The sequence below is a fragment of the Crassostrea angulata genome, chromosome 10 (genome assembly GCF_025612915.1).
Source record: "Crassostrea angulata isolate pt1a10 chromosome 10, ASM2561291v2, whole genome shotgun sequence".
NCBI classification, from domain to species: domain Eukaryota; kingdom Metazoa; phylum Mollusca; class Bivalvia; order Ostreida; family Ostreidae; genus Magallana; species Magallana angulata.
The window spans coordinates 8,405,588-8,430,000 of NC_069120.1; the positions used below are offsets into that span (position 1 = coordinate 8,405,588).

The 24,413-nt window shown below is 33.6% G+C and overlaps 1 protein-coding gene across 1 annotated transcript; it reads left to right on the plus strand.

Annotated features, from left to right (window-relative positions):
- Positions 1–877: 877 nt before the first annotated feature.
- Positions 878–20,324, plus strand: LOC128164437 (zinc phosphodiesterase ELAC protein 2-like). The gene is made up of 20 exons (XM_052828240.1): positions 878–1,184; positions 4,351–4,419; positions 5,376–5,452; positions 5,746–5,813; positions 6,531–6,588; positions 7,396–7,467; positions 8,092–8,138; positions 8,316–8,351; positions 8,666–8,690; positions 9,849–10,005; positions 10,365–10,589; positions 10,840–10,952; positions 11,695–11,788; positions 12,976–13,114; positions 16,489–16,637; positions 17,103–17,166; positions 17,482–17,605; positions 17,794–17,872; positions 18,506–18,659; positions 19,450–20,324. Exons 1-20 carry the CDS (start codon positions 988–990, stop codon positions 19,600–19,602), a joined length of 2,100 nt encoding a protein of 699 aa, XP_052684200.1. The 5' UTR covers positions 878–987; the 3' UTR covers positions 19,603–20,324.
- The last annotated feature ends 4,089 nt before the right edge of the window (positions 20,325–24,413 follow it).

A 24,413-nucleotide genomic window follows, 5' to 3' on the forward strand; every position in this document is an offset into this window, starting at 1 on the left:
ACAGAGCTTGAAAATAATCGTTATGTAAACAAAGCGTTTGTTTACATTTTGAACGTTGAAGTAAAAATTTCAGTTTTAAACCTATAACGAATGTATTAACGTTTGGAACTGTTTATCTATGCTTAAAATGAATAAAAAGATAGAAAAATACGGTGGGAAAAGATTTTTTAGTGGTATATTGAACCTGTGTAAACAAAAACAGGGCACGAGCCTTGTTTACATGACAAAGAAATGTGAGCCCATTATCTTGCTTATAACTCTACAAGTGACTCTCAAATTTTATTTGATCATTAGAAATGCATTTCTAAAGCATTGTAAATAGTAAAAACATAAAAATAGAATTTGACCAAAATCGTGACCAAGCCCCTTTAATAATCCCTAACACTTGTGTGTCCAAATTTTAGGTCTTTGCTTTGAAAAAAAAAATCCAAAATTACTCATTTTTAAATAATATAAGGCTATATTGCACGATTATCAAATGAATACCATTCAAATGTAGGTTTCGAAATGGTTACCTCGACTCAGTGATTTTTTTTTTCTGCTTCGAGTAAATGATGGATAACATTATGATTTATAATTTTTCTTAAGATAATGGATTAAAATTAACTTTTACAAAATATTAAGAATTATTTGTTGCATAAAAAATATTTTAGATAATCAATTTCACGGCTGACTGTTAATGTAGTACTTAACCGTTAAAAGATACAGTATATACATGTATATTTATATCAATGAAATCATGGAAAAAACCCAACTATGATTGTATGTTAAATGTTATTTATGTGTCACTGGTATATACGTCCCTTTCAGAATATAATGAAAATATCTCTAATATAGACGTTATTTACTAATTACAATCGGGTTCGATGTACAACATATACCAAATCATCATGCTGTTTGCAAAACATCAACATGTGTTTATCATGTTTATCGTGTAATGTTACTGTATCAGTAGGCCTATGACATGAATGAACGACAGTGACGATAATGTTTCGCGTTTTGAAAATATGTAGTAGTAGAATTTGGACAAAATTCCACCGGACGAACTCTTACCAGGCTCGCAAAATGCAGTTTGGAAATGATGTGAACTCATCATTTCGAGTTACAGTGATTGGCAGTGGTGGAAGAGGAACTTCCAAAAGTCTTCTCATTATCCCTGAACAACCAACACCACTCTACTCAATGTAAGTGAGGTAAATCTAAACACACTCGACAAATGGGTCCCTGGTGACTTCGTAACCGTTGAAAACCATATCAAGGACAAACATTTTAAGCACAGACCAGCTGCAGACACCTGGCGTTATTTATTTAATTATTTTCTTTTGTAATGAAAAAAAATATAATGCCACATACTTGGAAATACACGTAGGGGTATATATTTTTTTAATTACAAGAAATATAAATAATGTTTTGTGCCTCTGATTTTGTAATAATTGTCACTAATACTGTTAAAATGGTACAAACGACATTGTAGCATCCTTGGTTATCACATGTTTAGTTCACTATGTGGTGGATATCCCGTGACATCATAATTAAACATTACGTAGCTTTAGGCAGATGATTGATGTAGAATGAAAAAGTAGCAAAATGATTCAGTTGATTTATAAATGTGAAGCATTTAATGTTGTTATACTTTCATGTTAAATACTGAAATCTGATTGGTTAAGACGCAGTTAATAATATTTACTATTACCCTCAGCGTTAGCAACGCACTTGGCAACGGGTAAGGCCAAAAAAAAAAATATGCGTGTTTCCGGTAACATGTCCCCCAAAATTAGGGTAGGTAGGTAGGCAATTACTTTTTTTTTTTACTTGACTTTTTATTTTAACTTCACATTATATTTAACTGTTTTTTTTTAGGTAAACTGTATGTGGAAACTCAGGCCTCTCACACCCATTTTAAGTACACGGGCCGGGGCCAATGGATCGGCAAAAAGCGACGTTTTGATAAAAATTGGGATTTTTTTTTCTTACTTTATACGTAGAGTCCCCTGAACAGAAAACTAGGGTACCGGTATACTGATAGGATTTTGTAAAAATTAATATTTTTTTAAAATTATTTTTAAAACTGGGAACATGTGCGTATAACAATGAGAAGGAAAAAAGTTTATTCACAGTGTGATACAAGTTTCTTAATGAAGATGTAAAATTTCCCAAAAGGTTTTTGTGTAATTACTACATATGTCAAAAGAAAAAGAAGAAAATGAAACAGTTTATCAGAATTTTAAAAAAGTTATCTTATTTGTATTAATGTAAAATTTTATTTATTTTTATATTTATACCTTTAACAAATAAATGTTTTTGATTGTGTAAGCTGAATGACAATATTCATAAAATCAGTCTCTGTACTTCTGTGTATTTGGGGTATTAGTCCAACCCTCTGACCCACTTACTACCGTTTTGTAGATGATCTGGTTAGACAAACATTTTTATAATAATTTTAACATTTATTGCAGAATTAAAAACTTATAACAGCTTATCAACCAACTGTTATATCAGGATTAAAAGTTATAAACATCGTTTTTCTATTAAACTGACTCTGTCTGAGGAAATTCTGGCCAAGTTACCGATCACAAGAAACAGTTTACAATGCGGTAGTGTTGCACATCTTCACAGTGTTTTTATCACTGCTGAATAAACATAACATATATTTAGAATAAATATGGTTTTCTTTTAGTTACATTATTTATTTTAGTCAATCTCAAATTCGGAGAAACACACTCAATTTTGGGAAAAAAGATGCCTTTTTCACGTTGGGAATTGGGCCAAATATCGGCCCCAATTAAAGAGAATCGGGAGGTCTGAAACTCTTATAAACTCTTCTCCTCCCTCAAGAGACATATGAAGAAACATGATAGTGAGCCCCAACATGTGTGCCCTGTGTGTTACAAAACATTTTATAATAAATGGGAAATGACTCGTCATCTCAATAGAACTCATTTAATGCCTCAAACGTCGATCCTTTGGCTTTGCTTACTTCAAAATTATGAATTTCTCCGTATAAATACCCCACAGTCCAGTGCCCAGGAAAGCTATTTATTGCATTAATTTCGGGTGAATGCAGACATTTTTTTAACTTAAACCCCATGACAACATGTGGTGGACTTGGGGTAGCGATACCCGCCATGTTGTCGAGTATCTACACATGTGAAATCTTTTAAACGCTTGAAAAGACGTTTTTTATTCATTTGTCACAAGCGTCTTTTTAACTGCGCGTGTTTTGAACACTGTCATTTTAGAACAAATTACGGAACATAATCCGGATTTGCAATAAAAAGTGCTAGGGTCGGCGCGTAAAATTAGGGTCGGTCGGGTTACCGGAAACACGCATATTTTTTTTTTTGGCCTAATATTAAAAAATGTTACATGCGCGAAAATTATGCGCGTACGGTTCGCTGTAGAATTCACGTTATTCCTATATAAAAGCAGTAAAATTTTCTTAAAAATTTTAAAAAAGACATTCAGTATAACAAAATAAATAGTGCCTGTTTGGGAGGATAACAGTTGAAATTGACACCCCTCGAAAACCATTGTCAACCTCCGCTTCGCGTCGGTTGACAATGGTTTTCTCGGGGTGTTAATTTCAACTGTTACCCTCCCAAACAGGCACTATTTATATACTGTTTCATTTTTTGTTCACAAATTGATAAAGATATGTTAGAAATTCAAAATGATAAGGTTGTTAATCTTCAAGGAACTTTTTTCAATGTGTAAAGTTGTTGACATCTTGTAGTGAATGTGTTGTGCGACTCACAATTATAATGTTTACAGAAAAGATTGAGGTTTTGCAAAAAACGTGGCAAAAGGTAAAAAATAAAAATATCTGGTATAAGATTTTAATCTAACGAGTTGTGTGTTTTTTATTCCAAGGCTCAGGGATAGAAAACACACAACTCGTTGGATAAAAATCATATACCATTGCAAGTCATGAGAAATCCTATATACCCGGTATATAATTATATATGATCCTGTGTATTACCTGATTGTATAAGATCATCTAGGAAATATATTGCTTAATTTTTTTCACAAGTGAAAGTGTTATGCGACACCCAACACATCATTGTCAATTTGTCACATGATTGAAATATTAATCATTTATCAGTGATTGATTTAACCGAGTAAATGATAGTGTTGTACTTCCTTTCAGTCTGTTACCAGGTCTGTTCAGTCAGTTCTGTAACATATGTGGTAATATTGCTATAAACCTTACTGGGTAATAATAGGCATCCAGGTTCACAGCTACTTTTAAATTATTTCTATTTCTATGCATATAACACCTCTAAATGACTTAAATCAAATTTGTATATATGCTGTACATGCATTCTACATTGTTATGATTTACATTTTTAGGAAACCTGAAAGATTCATAATCAATTGTGGTGATACAGCATTAGAGAAGTGGTATCTCGCCAGATCAGGGTAAATATCAGTTTTAATCATTTTTATGGCTTTTAATATGGAAAATTTCAGGGATATAATTGTGATGGTCAGACCTGGGTGATAGTCAGCGCCAGATAGCTTGAAAGGTATAGCACATGCTTAGAGATTCAGAGGGGCCAGGTTCTAATCCTGGTCGGGTCCATCTCCCCTTTCCATTTGTTTCTTATTCTGTCCTTTCATTTTGAAAGCTTTTCAGATTACCTGGTAAATTTTTGCTATGCTTTCAGACATTGAGCTTTCTTACAGATGAAGCTGCACATAAATTGACATACTTCTGTGGACCATTACCTACAATTGTACTTTATTATTTATTCATAATGCTAGAGATCGCATGCTTAGTCTAGACATTGTGACACTACATTAGTAGAGCAAACATAACTTGGCAATTTCCATCAAAGTAAAAATGCTCCTAACAGTTTTTCAAGAAAATAGCTTAAAACAACTAAGGACAAACCAATTTTTAGATTCCGCAGAATGTTTTACTCATCTTTTATTTATAAGTTTTTTGATTTACTAAATGCTAAATAAAAGGATATATTCTTGTGATTTCATTGTACTGTAGATTCCTAATTAAACGCGAGGAATTAATTTCCGCATAAAATCCCGAGAAACAATCCTCGCAGATTTTAAAATCTCGCTTTTATTTTGCAGACAGTTTTGAACTATAAGAAATTATAACAGACAATTAGTGATCGCGATTTTATATTCTCGTGATTTGATACATTACAGGGGAATCACGGAAATAAGTACTCGCATAAAATAAGGAATTTACAGTAAATTATCTGGTACTTCGTTTATAAACATGCCTTGGGCTTGAACATGTATTGAAGACCCTGGCATTTTGGGTGTATTGTGCTTATTTTCTGACAACAGATACATTTACATACTTTGAATCCATTTGTACCAGCCTTACTTGAAATTGCTTACCTTTGTAGGGGTTTTCTAGCTAAACGGCACAAAGTTCACATCCTTACAACCAGCAATGCTGTGGAAAATACAGAAGGAATAAGTGGTGAGTAGGCACAGGTGGAACTTTTTTCAGCAAGTGTTAGAAATATTCCAGGTAAACAGAAAATCATTTGAATGGTTGCTTTAAAAAACTGAGTTTAGTTCCACTTTTGAAGGCCTGTACTCAGCTGATTGTTCAGAAAAGTGAACATTTGTCGTTAGTTTAACTATGATTCTTTTGATAAATATTTTCAGGAATATTTGTAAATGAACCAAATTCTTTATTTTCGCCAAAATCTAGAAGAAAGATTGCTACTTTTATTTGAAAATTGATGTTTTGGGGGTTTTTTTCCACAGCATTTTCAACATCAGTAATGAGGTTAGATGAATTTTCTGCAATAACTGTTTATTCACCTCCAGGATTGGTAAGTAATACAGTAGTATAAAGTAAAACATACATTTCTTGATGCTCATTGACAGTACATGTATCCCCTCCCAATGTTAATTTAACAATATAGACAGAAAAGTGACCCTGCTCCTTCTCAATATCAAACATTGATGGAATCCTGTAACTGCATGATCTCTTTCTGAGTTCATATCATATCTTCTCTTATTTCTTATAATATGACATATTTTATTACTTTTATAGCATTACAAAATGATGTTAATGTTGAAGAAGAAGATTTTGTAGATTTCAGTAAATGAAAACAAAAAATTTATTTTTCAGTGCCCACATCCAAATATTTTTGCAGATTCTAGTAACATCATTGATGTGTGCAAATAAATCGGCAATCTACGATATATGACGTAATATACAATTAATTCAGGATTATCTATTACAAAAAGTAACCAAAAACGTAATTTGCATGTCTTTTCTTTTTCATCATTTACTCGGTATGTACACATTTATACACTATACCAGCAATTTTTTTAAAATCAAAAAAAAAATGTCGTTATTGTATAAATTGTCTGTAATATCTTTTGATTTCACTTGCACAAATCAATAATGTTACAATCTGCAAAAATATTTCATTAATATCTAGATCAAGAATAATAGAGTATACATACTACATTGTAGTTGCCAACTTTTCAGCTATAAATTGGAAATGTATAGTGTATACGTTAAACCATTGACATTGCAGGTGAACTCTTTTAAGAGTAGGCCAGAAATCATGAAAGCCATGTTAAAAGGATACATACGTGAGTAATTTCAACTTATTGTTGTATTTCTGAAATTTTGAATGCCAATTTTCCATACTTATAGAGGTGCTGCAAGTGAAACATTGTATAACATAATCATGTGTACACAATCAACCAACATTATTTATTTGATTCATAATGAAAAATACCACTACCACTGCCCAACCCTCACCTTACAATTTACTTCTATTTTTATGACTTTAGGAATGCAATAATTTTCATAAATCCTCCTTTTAGCTGTCTTTTGAATTTTCTACACAGTAGATCAAAAAGGAGAGATTGAATGTGGTTATTAATTTGAAGTGTAATCTGAGATGTTGAGCAATCTACAGCATTAAGATGACGAGGATCTCAAAAATACTTTTACATTTGAGTATTGCAAATATTTAAGTGGATGTGACCATATTAGAAAATTTCAAGATGGCAGCAATGAGTTTTTTGTGTATTATCGATAATAAGAAAGGGTATATTATTCTTATATAAGGAAAAAAAAGTCAGATGCTTAAAAGTCAGGTGCTTTTGCATGTTTCAAGACACAATTTATTAATAAAGATTCTTTTAAAAAAAATTGGTGAGAACTTGTGGGTTTAATCCATCTATATTTCATTTGATTTGTGAAATAAGACAGTTTTGTTTGCATGCATTAAAGATTAAACTTTAATAATAAATATGAATGATAGAAAATTAAAACATATTGTTTTTTGCTATGTTGAAACACAAAAAAGGACAACATTTTTTAGTATATTCAATGACAAAAGACATTTCCTATCTTGTTTTGGTAATTTATGCGAGCCTCAAATTTTTTAGAATTTACTAGCTCAGTGAAAATAAGATGTTCCATGTTCAATGTTCACAACATAGTGCTGAACAAGAAAGGAGGTATGTTTTATGTACATATACTTTTACTAAATGTAAATTACTTTTCATACACTAAAACCTCATTTATTAATTTTGATCGATTTGAACTTGCCATTATTAAATTCTCAATAAAAATCATTTATAAGTTCAGATTTATAATTATGATTGTTCCAAGAATAAATTATGTGATTCAAGAAAAATATGTCTTACATATACATATGAATTGTAACATATTTAAATTTATACAGTCATATGAATAGTCATATTCCTGCAAAAATAAGATCTACTGAAATAAAAGAAATCCATAGTATATTTGAATACTGTAAACCAACTTCTATATGCAACAACTTTATTTCGTGAGTTACCGGAGATAATCTGGTTTGCGACAACTAATTTTCGCGTTAACCAAACCCGTATTGTTATGTACATCTGTCTGACAAGGACTGGTTCCTGTCAAGAAATATTCGCGACAACGAGGCTCCTGCAAACCTTTCAAAAATTTTTTCGCTCAAGATTAAAAGTTGGTGTACAGTATGCATGAAAAATCTATCTCATGAATATGTAGATGCTGAATGTCTCCAGTGAGTATGACTGGTGGTATTGCATTGTATCCAGTAGGAGGTTGATCACTGTTTTGTTTTGCAGTGGAAGGACAAAGCTCCACCAGTGATGTGTATTGTTATGCATTTGAGGTATGCTTGCTCTCCTTGCAGATGTTTAATGAGAGATTTTTATAAATATCACTGAAAATTGTCTCTCTGATGTTAAAATATATTGGTATAATTTTTTTTGGTTTAAATATACACAAAGAAAGCAAAAGAGATTACGTACAAAAACCATACATTTTATACCTGTATATTGATTAATAGATTCCAAGGAAAGGAAATGTTACAGGCCCCCAAAATGTAAGTGAACAAGGTTAACATTACTGAATATCCTTTTTTTTTCGCATTACACAAAATTTGCGAAAATAAGAAAATGTGTAGCTTTTTTTTTGCATCAATTATTTTCACTTATAACGTTTTTAAGTAAAAATTTCTTATAGCAAACAATACCAGATATTATTTCTATATATTGAATATTTTGCGATGTAAATGTGATCGCGAAAAAAAAATAGATCATCACAAAAATTACCGGATATACAGTATCTATTTGGATATTTATAAGTGGCATTGTCATTGAACTCTTTAGAATTATTTTCTTCATAAATTCGTTTCAGGTTGAAGAGAAAGATGCCATTTTAGGTATGTACAAGCAAGTGTCACTCATGTACTATTGTATGTGCATGTACCAGTATTTTTAAAACATAATGGATAATAGATTATCAATATACTCCCTTTGATGAACCTTTTAAGGAACCAATGGTGAAGTTTAAGTGCATTAGCCCACAATGAATCCGATAGTCTTGGGAAACTCATTGTCTGGAGTGTTACAAGTGTTATTTACTTTATCTGTTCTAGTTAAAGTTTTCTTATCATGTCAAAGATATTGTTTGTATACTGTTCTGGCATTTTCAGAATAACAGGTCCTTGCTGTGTTTAGATTGATATAGCCACTTTCGATGGCCAGTTTTGAAAAAATAATTTTGATAGATAGTGCATATTTTTACTGACTTGCATTTCCTGGAAGCACTGTTTATATCACAGTCTGCAAGGTCTTTTATTTGCCAGATTGTCTGCAAGGTCATTTAGTGGTCATATTGTCTGCAAGGTCAATAGTGGTCATATTGTCTGCAAGGTCATTTAGTGGTCATATTGTCTGCAAGGTCATTTAGTAGTAAGATCACTTAATGGCCGGATTGTTGATTAAACATACTGTATACAGGGTTATTTTTGCCCCGTGTAATTTTTGCCCTTCTACACTAAAAGTCTTGCAAACAGTTTCACCCCATCTTGAATTCGCTCAAACACAGTTTTGTTTAAAGAAAATTGAAGACATCGGAATTTGCCCAGTCTTAAATTCGCCCGTTAACAATGTGGGCGAAAGGGGCGAAAATAAAACGGGGGCGAATATTTCCCTGTATACAGTAGTCTGTCACTATAGTAGGTATGTTGTAGTCATTGGTTTGTTATTTACTTGAGGAAGGTTGTGCACAAACTTCCTTGCTTAGTAGTGATTTCATATGAATACATCAATAAAAGACTGCATTGACTTTATATATATAATAATGAGTGCATTATACTGAATATATATTTAAATAATCGGTTATAATAAATAAGTTGAGAATGTATTTGTTCGTAGTGATTATTTTAGTTTCGAAATTATTTTGATAAATTGTAGAGTAGTCAGCATTTTTTGTCTGCTGCTGAAACAGTATTTATATTTATAACATACTGACTGCATTCTGTTAATAGAAACATCGATTACCGGTACTGGTGTATGAGTTATTTTTTTTGTTTCAGTAATTGATTGTCCTGATGAAGGGTACCTGGATTGTTTGTTAAATCACCCAGGATTTTTGAAATACCAGGATGATGACAGTTACAGGACCTGCTTGGTGGTTCATATGTCTTCCAGTAGCATTCTCTTCAGCCCAGAGTACCGTGCCTTCATGAAGAGGTTAAGGTTTTTTTTTAAAAGGGGGGGGGGGGGGGGGGGAGGGTGAGAGATGGGAGACAGTTACTTTCTAAGGGACTGTACACAAAAAATACTCTAGTGTCAGATTATTTAAGACAACATTTTGTTTGATAAGATTGGAATGATTATTTGATTTATTAGACCAGCATAGTTTGGTTGAGATCAAAAGTATAAAGTATGTTTTCATGCTCATTTTTCCAATTATGCCCCACTGCTTTTGATATGGGTTTTTGGCTACCGTATATGAAACACAATCTAAATTCTTAAGAAATAGTTGGAAAATAAACAGCTTAATAGATTTATACACATATTTCTTATTGTGCTTGATTGATTTTACCCAGATTTGGTAAAGAGACACAGCATCTGCTTTTACACGAGAACTGCTTAGCGAATGTGAACAGAGTGATGGTCAACTGTAATAAAGTCCTAAACCACTTTAGTAAGGATATTTTTCCTCTCCTGGAAGGGAACCAGACAGAAGATATAGATTTGTCTCGGAAAGTGTTGAATGCTGTAAACTACATGGAGTGCCTTTATTATCATACTACTAATAATCTTGTTTTAAGGTAAATCTTTATTATCACTCCTAATTGAGTTGTTTTACTATGCCAATTAATTTTGAAGCACAGTGAAAGAAACAATATTTATTGATAAGAATTGTCTTCACCTGTCAATTTTACATAAATTTTCATCAGAAATTTTAAATTTAGGTTCTTTGTGAGACAAACAAGTCTGAAATGAATTCTAGAAAAATGGTTTCATTGTACTCACTATAAAGCACAAGTTTATGATGTGATTTTCCTTCCTTTGTTTTAGGATTAATGAAGGAGACGACAAGTTTGAGTTTGCAGATGAGCTTTTAAACTCTATAACACATCTTGAGGACAAATTAAGGCATATTAATGTACTATCTAAAGAGGCCGATGTTGGTATGAAATATCATAATTCTCAATTTGTTCAGCTATGGCTTCAAACAAAAATCTTGGCTTGGTAACACTCAATGCAATATATCTGTATTTGTTGCTGAATCATAATAATAAATTTTTTTTTCAATCAATACGATGATTTAGCTACCCTCGTTGTACAAATTGTGAAATCCCTGGCCCCAGGGTGAGGCATTCAGGTGTGAGGGTGCATGTGAACTTTATTGGTCATAGTAATAGTACATGTATTAGTGGGTAACCGTCCCTTATGAATATACATCCTTGACAAAGAGTTACCGGTAGTTTTCTTACCACAACTGAAAAGCGACACATCCACAAAATTACATCCCAACAAATAAGCAATGAACCCACAATCCACGAAAATTGACCTCCACAAATTTAAGAATTCCTTAGTAATTGTTGAATTGCCTTTCTGTTGATTCTTCTGAATTTTTTGTTGTGTTAATTAACCATTTAGGCATATTTTTAAAACATGAATTATAGATGACACATGTGTAATGAATTTATATTTGTAAACATCTTTTAAGAGACAAATTTCTTTTGACATAGAAGTGAATGTCAGAGAGATCATCTCAATAATTTGTTCAAGATCTATGTAACACAGATGTCAGAAATATAGTGTCCCTGTAAAATTGGTTCAAAGACAGGAGCAAGGTTAAATTTTGGATCTGTGTTAACTGTATGCTTTGAGCATTTGACTGACTACTGTTAATATTTTTTCTTATAGATCCCAAGGCTTATCCTCAGTTTGTCTTTCTTGGAACTGGTGGTGCCCTTCCATCTCATACCAGGAGTCACTCATGTATCCTAGTCAAAGTAGAGTAAGTAATCTGTGTATAATACTGGCCCATTTTACCTACAGGGAGGAATCATAGAGTGCTTTAAATTATTAGCCCATCTTACCTACAGGGAGGGGTCATAAAGTGCTGTAAATTACTGGCCCTTTGTACCTACAGGAAGGGGTCTTAGAGTGCTGTAAATTACTGGCCCATCTTACTTATAGGGAGGGATCATATAGTGCTGTAAATCACTGGCTCATCTTACCTTCAGGGAGGATCATATAGTGCTGTAAATTATTGGCCCATCTTACCTTCAGGGAGGGATCATATAATGCTGTAAATTACTGGCCCATCTTACCTACAGAGAGGGATCAAAAAGTGCTGTAATAATTGGCCCATCTTACCTTCAGGGAGGGATCATATTGTGCTGTAAATTACTGGCCCATCTTACCTACAGGGAGGGGAGGGGTCATAAAGTGCTGTAAATTACTGGCCCTTTGTACCTACAGGAAGGGGTCTTAGAGTGCTGTAAATTACTGGCCCATCTTACTTATAGGGAGGGATCATATAGTGCTGTAAATTACTGGCCCATCTTACCTTCAGGGAGGGATCATGTGCTGTAAATAATTGGCCGATCCTACCTACAGGGAGGGATCATATAGTGCTGTAAATAATTGGCCCATCTTACCTACAGGGAGGGGTCATAGAGTGCTATAATTACTGGCCCATTTTACCTACAGGGAGGAATCATAGAGTGCTTTAAATTATTAGCCCATATTACCTACAGGGAGGGGTCTTAGAGTGCTGTAATTTAATGGCCCATCTTACCTACAGGGAGGGGTCTTAGAGTGCTGTAAATCACTGGCCCATCTTGTCTACAGGGAGGGGTCATATTGTGCTGTAAATTACTGGCCCATTGTACCAAAAGGGAGGGGTCATAGGGCATTGTAAATTACTATCCCATCTTATCCACCGGGGGGGGGGGGGGTTATGTCTTAGAGCACTGTTAATTACTGGCCCATTGTACATTCAGGGAAAGGTCATAGAGCACCCAACAAGTTTGCATTTTAAAAAAGTTTAAAAACCTACTATAGGTAGCATCCATTCATAAATAGTCTCATTTTCCAGTTTTATTTACAGCATCATTTTTGTCATTTGTTAATATGGTTTCTTATGAAACCAAGGCAAAGTTTGAGAAAATGTGGTTTTGAATGCCTTTAATGTTTTAGTGCGGAGACTTCGTTTATGATGGACTGTGGATGTGGATCTTATGAGCAGATGGTTCGCTTTTTCCATGATAAAGTAGAGACAGAACTTGCCAAAATAAAGATGATATTTATCTCTCATATTCACCTAGATCATACACTAGTGAGTGATTTATTGATTATTGACATGCAATGTATATATATCTGGTCTTGTGTTTACCTCAACTGATCCAGCTTCAAAAAGAAATTTTAAAATATACATAACAAAGAGATACAAACATTAATATTAGAATTGTTACAAAGTTGAGTGACGTGGCCCATGTTATGTGTATTTTATACTACTGCGCTTGTCACAAAGCCAGCTTGAGTGAATTGTTGAAATGAATAATGCACTCGTCTAAGAGGATATTATTAGGTCATTAATATCAAGAAGCTAAAATTGTTAAAAATATTGTATCAGAGAGGGGCCACAACAGGTGGCAGGATTTACGGTACAGTATATGCAGATATATTTTGTTAGCATAAGCTAGTATAGTGTAGTTTGAGGTCTGTTCATACCATTGATCCCACAAGATCTCAAAGAGGCTACAAAAGGGGTACACATTTTGTTATTGAAAGCATGCAATTATTCAGATGATCATTGACACAAGGACCATTTGTTGTTGTTTTGAAACTGTAATTAAAATTGAAAATTTTCACATCATGTGTGATTATAAATTCAAGAGAGTGTGCAAGTAGGTTTTACAGACTCTGCAATATTGGGGAAAGGGTGGCAATATTATAGAATTTCAACTTGTGATTGAATGGGAATCTTGCCAGTGAGATGTTTCGTAGTGTACACAATAATAAAATTCTCGGAGAGGATAAGAATTTGCCCTTTTACATAATAGTTTGAAAATAATGAAATAAAGGTAAATCCTGTGTTTATTAGCTCACCTGAGCCAAAGGCTCAAGTGAGCTTTTCTGATCACAATTTGTCCGTTGTCTGTCGTCGTTGTCGTTGTCGGCGTCGGCGTTGTAAACTTTTCACATTTTCATCTTCTTCTCAAGAACCACTGGGCAGATTTCAACCAAATTTGGCACAAAGCACCACTAGGTGAAGGGGATTCAAGTTTGTTCAAATGAAGGGCCACGCCCTCTTTAAAGGGGAGATAATTGAGAATTTTTGAAAATTTGTTGGTATTTTTCAAAAATCTTCTTCTCAAAAACTATTCGGCCTGAAAAGCTCAAACTTGTGTGGAGGCATCCTCAGGTAGTGTAGATTCAAGTTTGTTCAAATCATGGTCCCCAGGGGTAGGGAAGGGCCACAATGGGGGGATCAAGTTTTACATAGAAATATATAGACAAAATCCTTAAAAATCTTCTTCTAAAAAACTATCAGGCCAGAAAAGCTCAAATAAAAATGGGAGCCTCCTCAGATAGTGTAGATTCAAGTTTGTTCAAATCATGGTCCCCGGGGGTAGGGTGGGGCCACAATGGGGGGATCAAATTTTAATTAGGAATATATAGAGAAAATCTTTAAAAATCTTCTTCTAAAAAATTATTAGGCCAGAGAATCTCAAATCAAAGTGGAAGCTTCCTCAGGTAGTGTAGATTCAAGTTTGTTCAAATCATGGTCCCCAGGGGTAGGGTGGGGCCACAATGGGGGGATCAAGTTTTACATAGGAATATATAGAGAAAATCTTTAAAAATCTTCTTCTAAAAAATTATTAGGCCAGAAAAGCTCAAATAAAAGTGGAAGCTTCCTCAGGTAGTGTAGATTCAAGTTTGTTCAAATCATGGTCTCCGGGGCTAGGGTGGGGCCACAATTAGGGGATCAAGTTTTACATAGAAATATATAGACAAAATCTTTAAAAATCTTCTTCTAAAAAACTATCAGGCCAGAAAAGCTCAAATTAAAATGGAAGCATCCTCAGGTAGTGTAGATTCAAGTTTGTTCAAATCATGGTCCCCAGGGGTAGGGTGGGGCCACAAGAGGGGGGTCATGTTTTACATAGGAATATATCGAAATTTTTTTAAAAAATCTTCTTCTCAAAAACTATAAGGTCAGAAAAGCTTAAATTTGAGTGGAAGCATCCTCAGATAGTGTAGATTCAAGTTTGTTCAAATCATGGTCCCCAGGGGTAGGGTGGGGCCACAATTAGGGGATCAAGTTTTACATAGAAATATATAGACAAAATCTTTAAAAATCTTCTTCTAAAAAACTATCAGGCCAGAAAAGCTCAAATTAAAATGGAAGCATCCTCAGGTGATGTAGATTCAAGTTTGTTCAAATTATGGTCCCCGGGGGTAGGGTGGGGCCACAAGAGGGGGGTCATGTTTTACATAGGAATATATCGAAATTTTTTAAAAAAATCTTCTTCTCAAAAACTATAAGGCCAGAAAAGCTTAAATTTGAGTGGAAGCATCCTCAGATAGTGTAGATTCAAGTTTGTTCAAATCATGGTTCCCAGGGGTAGGGTGGGGCCACAATTAGGGGATAAATTTTTATACAGGAATATATAGAGAAAATCTTTAAAAAAAATTCTTTTCAAAACTTTATGGCCAAGAAAGCTCAAATTGTAACCATCCTCAGATAATGTAGATTCAAGTTTGTTCAAATCATGGTCCCTGGGGGTAGGGCGGGGCCACAATGGGGGATAAATTTTTATATATAGAGAAAATCTTTAAAAATCTTCTTCTCAAAACTATAAGGCCAGGAAAGCCCAAATTTAAGTGGAAGCATCCCAAGATCGTAAAGATTCAAGTTTGTTTAAATAATAGTCATGGGGTATGGTGAGGCCACAATGGGGGATGAATTTTTACATAGGAATATATAGAGAAAATCTTTAATATCTTCTTTTTAAAGACTATTTGGCCAGAAAAGCCTAAACTTGTGTAGAGGCATCCTCGGATAGTGTAAATTCAAGTTTGCAAAATCACAGTCCCTAGTGATAGGGCTGGGCCGTGATGGCGGTTTGAATTTTTACATAGGAATATATAGAGAAAAATCTTTAAAAATATTCTGGGAAAGTTTTCGGTCCAAAACGCAGTACTTAGTGTGAAAGCACAGGTTATGCAGATTTAAGTTTGATGAAACCATGATTCCCTAGAGAAAAGGGGGGCCACGAAATGGAGGGGGGGGGGGGGGTAAATTGGAATAGAGAAAAATCTTCTTACAGGTACAACAACAAAAGGGGCTTGGTATTTACCCCAAAAAAGAGGTGGATAAAAATTGGCAGATTTTCTATTTTTTTTAGCAAGATCTACTGTACTTAGTTGTCAAGATATTTTGATACTGTAATGCTAATTTGATCAGAATTAAGGCAATTGTTGCTCAGGTGAGCGATGTGGCCCCTGGGCCTCTTGTTTGAATTTGCGTCAGCTATATTGAGTTGATAGTATGTTTGAATAAGACTGCTAAATTATCACTAATAGTACTAACTGTCAAACTGTTTATCTGTAGTTGCTGCCATCATTTTGTGATAATATTCCATTAATGGGGAATGATAGAGGTTTGTAACACTGATATGCTTAAAAAAGGATCTTCTTTTGTAGGGTCTTTCACTCATATTAAAGAAGCGTTATGACGCAAGGAAATCTCTGGGATTAGAATCAAAGCCAGTGTATTTGTTATCGTTTAAGAGGTTACCATGGTTCTACCTCACTTCCATACCCGGACTCTTCAACCTGCGTAAAACTTACACGTAGGTACTAATACAAGTATATATGTGTTAATTTCAACCATTTTCAGGTAAAATGAATATTTGAATTTGGGGCCTATTCTGTGTCATTTTTTCTCTGAAAACCAACACACTGCTCTCTTATTGCCACCCACTATGGTAGTCAAACTCCTAAAACACTGTGCTACTGTGGTTTCATCAATATTCGTTGAATACCAATTTTCGTGGATTTCGTTGTTAAGTAGATCCATGAAAATTAACGTCATTGAAGTTCAATTTCAACTAACATTTTGTATTGATAGAATCATTGGCCATGAAATTACGTATCCTTGAAACAGTGGTTTTCACTTTAACCACGAAAATTGATGAAACCACAGTACAATGGTTATTTCTTTTATCTTAGATACTTAAAGAACAAGAACGTGTATTAGAAATGTTTTTTTTTCTTCATAATATTATATGTAATATTATATCTGATTGCTATTAAAGCCCTGTTGACTTCTTCCGACCAGAAAACTTCACACCAATAAAGAGAGCTCTGGGGCTAAGAAGGGTAGGTATAATATTGAAGTTTATGTGATACAAGATTGAACTGATTGCTAGCACCAGATAGCATAATTTAAAAAGCACCTGACTAAAGATTAGATGTCATTTCTCCTCCCAGAACAAGTAGAAACCAGTCTTAAAATTTATCATACAATAGAAACAATATTACTATTTAGTGCAGTATGGGACCCAAATATGTTAAATAAAATGCTTGCACATCATAAACAATTCTTTAATGAAATATATCAGGGCACTTGGATTTAAGATAAAGAGTGTTTAAGATAACCTGTTTAATGCATACAATTTTATTTTCGAACTGCAGATGAATGTGGATGATGTGGTACATTGTCCATACTCCTGCGGCTTGTCCGTCAGCCATACCAGTGGATGGAGCTTGGCCTACACAGGGGATGCGTATGAGCTGTCCCACTCCTTTATCAAGAATGGTAGGGAGTTTCCATTTAGTCCAGTGGTGGTGTTAAATTTAAGTTTGATCTTAATCCTTTATCAAGAACAGTAGAACAAGTCTCCATTCATTCCTATGAAGGTGTAAGAGTTAAGTTATGGGAAATGTTTCTAGGTTTTCAAAATTCCTGTCATCATGCTTCAGTAATTCCTGTTTTTTTTATTGCAGCTAAGAACTGTGATATCCTGATTCATGAGGCATCATACGAAGATATATATGCCAATAGACGATCTAATAACATGCACAGGTATGCTATCTTATTCATGTATTGTACTGGATGTTATGCTGTGTTTACATAGAGTATTGATGAATAGATCTACATGTAGCTTACTGTACCTTCAATTTGCATGGGACCCGAATACGTTTATTGATGAATTTCATGCATATCATATTACTTTATCATTTATTTTGTGTAAATACTCAATGAATGAAAACACCACAAACTATGACATCATAGAATAACATTTGGCTATTATAACTGAGCATATTTAGCAGAAAGCCGTTTCCACTTAATCAAGTACATTGCAAAATGCACTGCATATATGTATAGGAATAGGTACTTTCAAAACGCTAACTCAAATATAAGGTAACTTGTTGAACTCGCCAAATTTCATACACGCTAAATGTACCATAAATACACTTACAGTACCGTATGCCATGTGACGTATACAATTAACATTCTTGGCATTTTACTGTTATGTGTATGCATTTTTATTCACATCAATTAAACTTGTATTGACTTTGCACTAATTAAAGGCAAAGCAAAATTTTATGTTAGTAGCATTAAATGATAGATAAATCTTTTATGCCTTCTGAGCCAAAAATTTGACTTTGATTCACATACATTATTATTATACTCATTTGTTTTTGACTTTTACAGCTGCCAGAAGGATGCTATTCGAAATGGGAAACTAATACAGGCTAGCCTCACTGTCCTTACCCACATTGCTTACAATAAGCAACCCTTGGATGTCTTACCTGTTTTATCGGAGGCTTTCACTAACAAGAATTTTATGGCACATGATTTCACAAAGGTGATTAGATTTTTAGCTTACCTGCATACTTTTCTATATTTACTGCAACTGCAGTGTCACTGTATTTTGATCATTAGAGCCTTGGTTGACCAAATACTTGTTGACCAAATACTCATATTTGCAATATTGAATACTAAAACTGTATATTGTATGTTTTTTGCATGCATCCAATTTGCACCTAACATGTATTTACTAGCCTCTTAAAATTTATATAACAGATAAGGGTAGATTTGATAAGTTTTAAAATAAAAGAGTCGTATCTGATTTTAATGATTCGATTAAAATATGTGATAGATTCATAGAAACTTGAAATATTTTTAAAATCAATCTTTACAAATGGCTGAGAAGATGAAATTAGCAGATCTTATGATAATTTGGTAGGAAAATAACGAAGCTTTCCATTTGATTGAATTGATAGTTATTGTAATTGTTTCCAATGTCTAACAGTATTATAAATCCAATTATTTAATAAGTATATATTATTATGTCCCCCTTGAAAGAAGGGAGGGCATATTGCTTTGCTGCTGTCTGTCTGTCGGTTGATCCACCAACAGTTTCTGTAAATTTTCTTCGCAGGGGTTGCACATATTGAAATGAAATTTGGTATACAGATTTATCATAGTAATATCTAGGTCATATTTGATTTTTGACAGAGTTATGTCCCATGAATGCAGCTTTACAGATTGTACTTTTAATTAACTTAGATCCAATAACAAATACTTATGCTGACAAAAAATCATTTTTCTCTTCTTTTTTTGTTGTCTTTAATCAGATGCTTTTCCATTTCCAGATAAATTTAACTCAACGCCCTGTGCTGCATCTATACAATGACTTGATCAACGAAGCCTTTCAGAATGTAAAAGGTGGTAGTAGAATTAATATAGAAAAAGAATTGGAACGTTATAGCAAATATAGTCGGAGTAAAACAATGTTTGATTATTGACCCAAGGACTGTTGATATACCGGTATATACTGTTATATGCGATGAATTGTACATCAGTGGCTACAGTGGGCTATCAGATCTCTCCTGTATAGACAGTTACCATCAATTTGGTCAGAGTTACCTGTGATATTTCTCAGTACTTATCCTTATATACATGTACATGTACTGGATGGAATGAAGAGCTGTTATGTTAACATGATATTAATGTTATGTAAATATATGTTCACATGCCTTTTCTTGAGGTATCATTTATCACTGGGTCCTACCAATATTGTACTTATGTACAATTTAAGATTTATAGTAGTTTATGATGTTTGTGACCAATACATAGTGTTATGAAAGTATAATGGAAAGTTCATTTGATACAGTGTAAAGGTTAAAGCATGTTGATGTTATAAATACGGTACACAATTTTCCTGTCTTTTCAAGGTTCTTTTTTTGTGGTACATGTACCAGTACAATGTATATTGTAATATTCTTTAGGCCAGAATTAAGTTACCTTTCTACACAGTGTGATTCATGAATTCTGTTGTTTATATTCCAAGTGACATGGAAGGAATAAGTGGCAATTATTATGTTTCCCTTTTATGAAATTGTTTGGAATATGACTGTGAGTCTGTGATATATTTTAATATGTAAATACTGTGAAATCTTTTAAATTTGAGGTAATGCTGTAAACCAACTTTTATTCGCGTGCAATAAATATTTGTGAGAATTGTGAAGCCTCTTCGTTGCAAATATCTCGCGCCGCGAACTAGGCTTTGTTATATGGCTCAGGTAAATTGCGAAATAAAGTCATTGCAAATAAAAGTTGGTTTACAATAATTTGTGAATTGTAATATTTTTGCTAATCTGTTAGAATGTAATTTGCTTGTAGGAATTATGAATCAAGATACCGTTAAACGGTATTCCGGGGGAATCATTTACATTATTTCTGCTAAATGCACAAACAAATAAATGAACTGAATAAACTTGCATAACTTTGTTAAGAAGTGGTTGATGGCTTGTAAACAGCCGAAATAAGTAGATTGACACTGTGCGCTGAGATTCCATTGTAAATGCTGCCGCTAGCTGATTGGAGTCCTAGCTACATTATGTACCTATGTTACTCAAGTGAGCAATGTGGAGTATTTAAAAGCTTGAAATTTAATGAGATTATAATTGAAATTTTTAGCTCAAATTAAAACATCATAATTAGTTTAATTTACCTTGACTTTGAATGACAATGCATTACATACAGAAGAGGCCCATTGGCCTTAATAGTCACCGGAGTATGATGCAAATTATATGATAATGCAATAAACTGATAGAGAAAAATGTGTTGCTAAAAATATTAATAGGGGATGAAGAATCAAGAAAATAAATTTGACTGTTATTCTTTAAAAAATTTTGATTGAATTCAAAGTAATGACAAATCTATGATGTTAGTACCTTTCAAGGGTATATTATGAATTCATTAAAAATCGTATTCATGAACTAAAAATTATTGTGGATTTCCGGTTTTGTGGGCACATGGATTCATCTTTTAGCATTATTAATCAAGATACTGTAATTATTTTCCACGAGTACTTATTTTCGAGACACCACTGTTTGTATCAAACAGTATCAAGTTTCTTAAATCAAGGAGGGGGATAAAAATAATATCCACGAAGATAAAAATCCACGAAAATGTAAATCCTATGAATATTATAGCTATATATTTACATTATTCAGTGTCTTTGCCTGTGATAACACTACGTAACGATTTTGTACTATATATCCCATAATACAAATGACGCCAAATTGAGGCTCCAGCGGGGTTTGCTTATTTATATTCAATTATTTAATCGTACGATGGCCTAAAATTATATAAATATAATTAATAAGGAATCATTCTTTGAATATTATGAAGTGATAATTTCGGTCGGGGCGTGATCAAATCTATCATAAAGCCCTTCGGGCTTTATTGGATTTGATCACGCCCCGACCAAAATTATCACCTCATAATACTCAAAGAATGATTCCTTATATATGTGTATTAAATGAAGAACCCGCATTATTCAATGTATAGGAGGAGGATGAACGAATATTATCCCATGCACATATATATTTCAGGCGCGTGGTAAGGTCTGGCGTACGCTAGTACGCAACTGCTTCCGCGTCATTTTAACAACAACAACAACAAATAATAAAACTTGAATAATGTTGAATAATATAAACTTTGTTTTATGAATAAAAATAAACTACACCGTATAAATAATTCCGGAATTTGATCATGTCACCAATTAGTCTATGTTGAAGCTGATATCCCAGAATTTGCTGAAAAAAGCAAGAGCGACTTGCCTTTTTTTTCAATAAATAGAAAATAATAAATTGCTCTTCTGATATTTTCTACTATTGTTTGCTTACAATTCTAGTACCTGAAGGACAAGGTGACAATGCGTATTAATTGATTGTCGAGAATTAACGGAATCTTAAAGTTTAAAAATATAGTAATGTTTTGTATAATGGGTAATTTTGTAGACAAAAATGTTATAGACCAGTAGGAGAGAAAACACAAGACTTATTATGATTAAATTAATCTCATCATAAACAAGACTTTATTTTTCTTCTTTATCATTTATTTTTGGATGATGATGTAGTAAGCATTGTACACATTAAATGATGATGTAGTAAGCATTGTACACATTAAAACTGGTGGACTTTTTGACGAGTTCTTTTCCTGGATACTCAAAACTAAGTGTCTGAACTGCTGAAAACTCGCCAGATAGCTTCCGGGGGCTTTGCCCTCTGGGTCACACCAGGGCCTAAGCTTGTGCACCCTTGTGCCAAGCGAACTTAAATCGGTAGTTGTCGATGATAATTAAAAATTTTAGAGCCAAATGAGAACTGGCAACATCGTTGTGTGGTAAGAAAAATATTTCAGAATGTTCATGTCCGTTTGTTTAAGATTTATTATTCGAACTCAAACATTCTAATAATATAAATATTACCCATAAAATAATATTCATACAGCCTTGCAGAGCTGTTTTAACGATAGTAAACAGTGCTTACTTAAAGAAAAAGAGGCCTATGGGACACATCACTCACCTAAACAGCATTATCCATTTCAAAATCAGCTTTATAGAGTCATATACAAATTCTGTGGACAAAGAAGTAGATTATAGCCCAATATGTTTCATCAATGACACAAGGTTGGGGTGCAAGCGGGGTTTGCATAATTATACAAATTGAAAATTACGTAATATGTCAAGATATTAATTATTAATCATATAATAGCTAAAAATGAGATAAATAAAAATATTATTCTTTGATACTATGAGGTCATAATTTTGGTTTGGTGGGATAAAATCGATCATAAAGCCGTTTGGGCTTTTTGTGGATTTGATCACACCCAAACTTATCACCTAATACTCCACGAATGATTTCTTATTTCTTAAATTAACCTACATCAAACGTTGAATCCCTTAATGGGGCAAAGAATTGTTAATGAAACAAATAAGAAACCAGACAACAGTCTAAACTTTTGAGAAACAAAAAATATGTTCAGGAGCTTGCATATTATTTTTAACACATACTATAACATATGAATTTTGGAGAGTAATATTTGACCCCCCCCCCCCCCACCAACATCATTGCTACATACAAATGTAAAAATTCGACACTCCTCCCCCAAATCGTGGTCTCACCCATCCCGGGGATCATAATTTGAACTAACTTTAATGTACACTACCTGAGGATGCTTCCACACAAGTTTCAGCTTTTCTGACCAAATGCCCCCTTTAAAATAGGGTTTTCAGCTCAGTTGAGACAAGAACCAATAAAAAGTTGCAATTTTGTTTATTTTGATATCCGATAAACCAGTTAATTTGTCGAAACGTATTTCGACTAAACGATTGTTGGTTCTTCAATAGTTTGCTATCCCAAATATATTTTTGGGGGGCACCCACCGTTCACAGCTGTGCTCTGTTTCAGGGTTATAATAATTCTATGAAAATTCTATATTATATTTTCAGGAGATTGCTTCTTGTGTTAATTAAAATCAAAGCCTCCATTTTCCCGTATTTATTCTTTAACATATTAAAAATGAGATCCTTCTCAAATTACACCCCCTCTGACCCCCACGACTGAACGTGAACATTTTGTGAAAAAGCTTGCTTTTCTATAAATTTAACAAGTCATAGCCTTCAATTTTTTAGCTCACCTGAGCCAAAGGCTCAAGTGAGCTTTTCTGATCACAATTTGTCCGTTGTCTGTCGTTGTCGTTGTCGTCGTTGTTAACTTTTCACATTTTCATCTTCTTCTCAAGAACCACTGGACAGATTTCAACCAAATTTGGCATAAAGCACCACTAGGTGAAGGGGATTCAAGTTTGTTCAAATGAAGTGCCACGCCCTTATTAAAGGGGAGATAATTGAGAATTATTAAAAATTTGTTGGTATTTTTCAAAAATCTTCTTCTCAAAAACTATTCAGCCGAGAAAGCTTAAACTTGTGTGGAGGTATCCTCAGGTAGTGCAGATTCAAGTTTGTTCAAATCATGGTCCCCGGGGGTAGGGAGGGGCCACAAGAGGGGGATCAAGTTTTACATAGGAATATATAGAGAAAATCTTTTAAAATCTTCTTCTCAAAAACTATCAGGCCAGAAAAGCTCAAACTAAAATGGGAGCATCCTCAGGTAGTGTAGATTCAAGTTTGTTCAAATCATGGTTCCCGGGGGTAGGGTGGGGCCACAATTGGGGGATCAAGTTATACATAGGAATAAATGGAGAAAATCTTGAAAAATCTTCTTCTCAAAAACTATTAGGCCAGAAAAGCTCAAATTTAAATGGA